This window comes from Trichechus manatus, unplaced genomic scaffold (genome assembly GCF_000243295.1).
Source record: "Trichechus manatus latirostris isolate Lorelei unplaced genomic scaffold, TriManLat1.0 scaffold00093, whole genome shotgun sequence".
In the NCBI taxonomy this organism is placed as follows: Eukaryota; Metazoa; Chordata; class Mammalia; order Sirenia; family Trichechidae; genus Trichechus; species Trichechus manatus.
In genome coordinates, this window is record NW_004444029.1 from 1,940,649 (window position 1) to 1,946,648 (window position 6,000).

A 6,000-nucleotide genomic window follows, 5' to 3' on the forward strand; every position below is an offset into this window, starting at 1 on the left:
TTTCTAATGGCTGACTACAATAAGAATACCTTTAAAATCATCCCTCTGTTTTAAATATTTAGTTTGCTCATAATTTTTTAATTATTATACATGTGCTATGATGGATATCTCTATGTACTTCTTTATTTCCTTAGGATTGGAATGACTCAAAATTAATAGATCAAAGAGGTGTAACATAATTCTAATAATTATAGTTAAAACTTTAATTAAGGATTATAACATGTATGACTAAATAATTTTCTAACCACATTGCTATAAAAATAAATGTATGTGAAGTAATGCTCAGATAAACATTATTTAATTCTGAGTTATGGAAATTTATTTTTAAAAATCTTGAAATAATATTAGCCGTTTGAAACCATGGAGCCGAAAATCATTTCTCAATAAACACTTGTTCTTGAATGTGTCGCTATTGACTCATAGTGACCCCATGTGACAGAGCAGAAACTGCTCCACAGGGTTTTCTAGGCTGTAATCTTTATGGGAGCAGACTGTCAGGTCTTTTCTCGCATGGAGCTGCTAGGTGGGTTCGAACTGCCAACCTTTTGGTTAGCAGCTAAGCACTTAACCGTTGTGCCACCAGGCCTTCTTAAACAAAACGTAAGAAGTGGTATTACAAACTAGATCTCTCTTTCTTATGTGAGGAAAAAGAAACTTCACAATACAAGCTATCACTGAACTTCAGAAATTGGTATTAATTAATTCTTTTAAAGAAATATTAATGCACTGACTAAATTCTTAAATATTCATAAAATCAAGAGAAGAACTATTCTAAGTGCTTAGGATACACAGGGCCATGAGAGGCCCCAGGCAAATGCATTGCTGAGGCTGAATGGGGACTCATGAGTATTTTCCAGCAAGCTCCCCAGCTCCCTACTAAGCCAAGAAAACATCTACTTCTTCCCCTGACACACCCACAAGTGACTCGAAGGTTTACAAAGGAAATTTTACTAAGAAACGAGAGTAAATAAAACAAAGCTACAAAAAAGATTTTCTTTAGTGACAGAAGCACAAACAAGGATGATTTTTGCCGAGTGCTGATTTCTGAAGCCATGTGGATGCGGAAGAGTCCTTCTAAAATTGAAGCAATTTCAACATAAATAGAGCGTGAGCTCCAGGTCCTGGTACTCCTTCAAACAGTGGCTTTAGAGACAGTGTGTGTTACACGTCTTTGCTCATAAGCTTTGTCTATAGGTGGATGGAAATTGATTTTTTTTTTTTCACCATTAAGTGAGAAGAGTCACTGACAGAAATCACCTTCCTTCCACTTTATGGCTCTGTTACTATGGGAAGACCACAACTGACTGCTGTTATATACGTTTGTTTGTCGTTTAACGACATAAACATTGAGGCATTTTGCAATTAAAAAAACTTACTACAAATGATAGGTAGGTTTTCCGGTAGACAGCAGACTATAATTCATATGAACACTTCTTGCTTTACTATCATTAAAATATCATAATTCTGTTCCTGGAAAAATACATTTGGTTTTCCAATATGGAGTGATCGAGTAAATACCTCCAGAGATGGAGAACTTTTTAAAACTCCAACACTTCAGAAGAAAAGATAAAGCTCTAGGTCAGTGTTCTTCAAACTGTGGGTTGCAACTTATTTTTACGTCATGAAATGATTTCAGTGGGTCATGGCAGTTTTTTTAATGGAAAAGAAAACATCAAAATGATCAGTGCATATGAAGTCGTAAGGCAAGTTTTACTTGAAGAACCTTTGCTCTGGGGAAACCCTGGTGGCGTAGTGGTTAAGAGCTACAGCTGCTAACCAAAAGGTCGGCAATTCAAATCCACCAGGTGCTCCTTGGAAACCATACGGGGCGGTTCTACTCTGTCCTACAGGGTCACTGTGAGTTGGAATCGACTTGATGGCAATGGGTTTGTTGGGTTTTTTTTGCTCTGTAGGTAGTATGATAGAAAATATTTTCTCACTGTGTTTGATCAAATCATTTGAAAGGCATAACTCCATGTTAACCCTCCCCCCAGGGTCCTGAATTTGAAGGTTAAAAAAACTACTCTTACAATGAACACCTGTTTTTTTCCCTTTACCATTTATTCCTAGGTAGAAAACCAACCCATTGCCATAGAGTCAATTCCAACTCATAGTGACCATATAAGACAGAGTAGAACTGCCCCATAGGGTCTCCAAGGAGCAACTGGTGGATTGGAACTGCGGACCTCTTGGTTAGCAGCTGAGCTCTTAACCACTGAACCACAAGGGCTCATTACCTCCTAGGTTGAGGTAATGAATAAATATGTATTCATAAGCCAGTGGCTTTTTTTCTGAAGAATGAAATTCAGTGGGATGCTTTATAAAAGTTGATGTTGCAACTTAGAAAATGTTTGCGGAAAGATAATCCACTGTGTAAACTCAAGCTTGCTCCGAGTTTGAATTTTACAAGTTTGAGTGCACTCTCTGTGACTAATGGGACCCTTGAAGGTTAGTCAGAATTTAGAGGGAAAGTATAAGGGAGGGTGAACAATATACTGAATATTCTCCAACTTACACAATTTAAATTCATCCCCAAAGAAAAATGGTGCACAAGACGGAGGAAAAAGTCTTTTGAACCAATTCAGTTACCTTCAACCTGGACCACAGAACCTGCTAACTAACAGCAAAACCAAGTCACAAGCATACACAACAGACAGTAGCTGAGGGCCCCCAGGTAGACCTCCCCGAGGCCGGCTTGAGGAGGATCCGGGCTGTGGGCCTGTGTGCACTCGGAAATGGGAAGAGTGGCTGTTTTCCTCTTCATGGTTTTCTACATTTTCTTAGTTTTTGTGACAAGATATTTCAAAAAAAAAAGAAGATTTACATTCCTCGGGCTCCTGCTGATGTAAGAATTGGGTGGCTTCGATACAGAAATATTTCCCTTTATTAAAGCAAACATTAATATCCTAGGTTAACTTACTTTTCTACATTATTTTCTCAGTGTTGCTATTTATACTAAATTGTTCAGTCATTCAATTAAATTTGGGAAAACACGTTAAAATACAGACTAGGTTCTCTTCTATGGACTCCACACGCCTTTGTAGGATGAATAAACAAGTGCGAGATACAATTTTTTAATAGATGTTCATCCATTTACTCACTGATCTTCCAGAATCTGAGCAATAATAACCATTGAGATCCTAGTTCCTGCTAACATTTCTCTTGAGATATTTGTTTGGCGTAGAGGAAAAAAAGAAATATTTGAAACGCTAAGGAATTTCCACTGAATATATGAGAGAGATTATATATTTAAATTTCGTATCAGTTTCCCTTAATTTGCACAGATTCTTGGCTAAACTGACAAAATGCTTAAAGTCTACTTTTATCATCGTTATTCAGATCTATTAAGGTAATTCAGTTGTCTCACATTAGAATCTTTCATTCTTTCCTCCTTTTTTTCCTTTCATTTTTTAACAAACACAGTTTAAATTAGATGAGGGTAACTTTGAGTCTTAAATGAAACCGAGTCAAATTAATGAATGTTTATTGATCACTGTGTTTAACATCCTATTCCTCCAAACAGAATGGCTCCTGGTACATGGAAAACTACAAGCTAGCTGGGTTTGCTCCGAGAATGCTGGAAGGGAGGCCTTTGTACTTACATTTTTATGTGCTTCTTTGTTAGAAAAGAACTATGAATCGTAACAGATTCTACTGGGGAGTTGTCCAACTGCAGTAATTATTTGTATGTGTGTAAGTTATTGGGCTCTCTCCAGATATTTTCTATTTGCTCTAAATCTCCCCAGGTGAATTTATACTGGGGAGTAATGATCAAATACAGTTGATCAATCATTTTAGTTCTGAACACTTAGGGGAAAAGCAAAAGGAGCAGAGCAAAACCAGAAAAAGTGAGTACCTGGGTGTTTCACAATCACTTTGGATTTCAGTAACTTAGACACATCTCCGATGGAACAGCTCCTATGCCTTCTGTGAGTCGTGCCTGTGGCGATGCATGGGGTCAGGCCACACAGACACACGACAGCTATTTTAGCAGAAAATAGATGTCCTTCAACAGAAGATATTCTGGTAGTGACACTGGTTCCCAGGGTCACAGCAGAGCTCAGCAAACCTTCCCGGAACCCCTCATGTATTCTAGGTACTGTTCTACACGCTAGAGAGGGAAGAAGACATGGTCCCTGGCACGGCTGGATTACCCAATAGGCAAGGTCCACACCGGCCCAACTGTGCCTTCCCTCCAATCTGCGCGCATGATTTCACCTGTCCCCCATCACACCAAAGACATGGTGAAACCCAGGTGAAACTGCTCAGCACAGATTAGCAAGTAAATACAATGAAACCTGTGCGTACCTTGCTCAGTGCAAGCCTGTGCAGACAGTGCTTACTGGTTAATCTGCCCCTGGCCCCGGGTCTCAGGTGCTCACAGCCTGGAAGGAAATGTGATGCGAACCCTTAATATGGTCAGTGAGAGCCTGTGTCACGTGGGTGCCTGTGGTGTCAGGAGTGGACACAGAGGACTTAGAAATAGCCATCGGCGGTTACACTGCTCATGTCTGTCCCAAACTTCCTCGCTCAGTATTTGCTGCATCCTTACCAGGAGCTCAACAAATGCCAGTTTTCTCACAGCCATATCCCCTCACAGGTCTTCACAAAATAACAATGACATCGTGAGAAACATCTGGACAAATCAGATGAACAATTTTAGTATTTATCATTCACTCCGCTCTCATGCCGCATTTTCCTCTGTGTGACATTTCACTTTGCAACATCTGCCTTCTTTGCACCATCAGAGAACATTCCGAAATTGCTAAGCACAACAACATCGACTAAACCTCGGCTCGTTGTCCCATAGTGATGCCGTCTTTAGAAATCACCCTACGAGGCCAAGCCAGTCTCCCCACATTGACGCATCACCTCATCTTTTCTCTCTGTAGTCACCCCTTCATTTTTTTATTCTGACCACGTGTAACATGTTAGCAAGGTCACCTTGAAGTTTTGACTCCGGCAGTTGAATATACCTCTCAGGTTATCACTAAATGTACAGTCTTGTTGCGGATACTGAAAGGAATTGGACTGTCCGTGAAGAAAAGATGCTAGACACCGATGTATATTAAAAATAAATAGTCTTTGTTTTAAACTTGAAATATTAGAGAAGCAGCTGTTTCTCTATTCCATATGAACTAGCGTTCATAATACTAACGATCGTGACGATGGAGCTAGACAGGGCAAAGTTTCGTTCTGTTGTACGTGAGGATCCGACTCGACCACAGCAAACAACAACAGCATTCACAAGGAAGGGAAGACTTCAGGCTCTGAGACAGCCCCCAGCTCCCTCCGCGCCCACCCTCACCTTCTCAGCACTTTCCAAGTTTCCCTTGCTCAATTAGCACACAGCGCGACACGGTAGGTATTTCCAAAGTCTGAATGAGTACACAGCCGTGAGCTCGGGACGCCAACACCACACCCCACACTGTCCTCTCTGCCACCGCCACCGCCACCGCGACCCTGGAGCACGTCAGGCAGGGCTCACCCACCTGAGGCGATGTCGATCTGGCTCATCCGGGTCTGGGTGACGTTGATGTGGACACTGACTCTGCTCTCGGCCAGGTCAATCTCGATGGTGCCCAGGTTCTCGGCGAAGTGGCTGAAGAGCAGGAGGCCATTGGGGTTCCAGGTGCGGAACTGGAAGCTGACGGAGAACAGATCCTGGTCGGCCCGGCCGGGCACCTCCAGGTAGCTGGTGGCGTTGAAGAAGACGGGCACAGTGTAGGGCTCCACGCAGGAGAAGCTCAGGTTCCCCTGGAGAGCAGAAGACGGCTGTGAGGCCAGTGAGGAACACAGAAAGTGTGCAGGTGAGACTGGAGACCGAGCCCCGGCTGTGCAGACAGCAAAGCAGAGCCAGAGGCGGGCAGCCAGAGGCAGAGCTTCCAGGATGGGACAGGTGGGCATGGGTCTGCCCTGAGCATGGTACCCGCCATCGAGCTGAGGTGTTCAGGATGGGACAGGTGGGCGTGGGTCTGCCCTGAACATGGTACCCGCCAT

The 6,000-nt window shown here is 42.4% G+C and overlaps 1 protein-coding gene across 1 annotated transcript in view; it reads right to left on the reverse strand.

The window, feature by feature from the left end:
- Positions 1-6,000, reverse strand: part of CNTNAP2 (contactin associated protein 2) — a 1,280,693-nt gene that overhangs the window by 973,781 nt on the left and 300,912 nt on the right. The window contains exon 7 of the mRNA XM_023736915.1: positions 5,493-5,757. Coding sequence (XP_023592683.1) covers positions 5,493-5,757 — 265 coding nt within the window. The remainder of the gene's footprint in view (positions 1-5,492; positions 5,758-6,000) is intronic.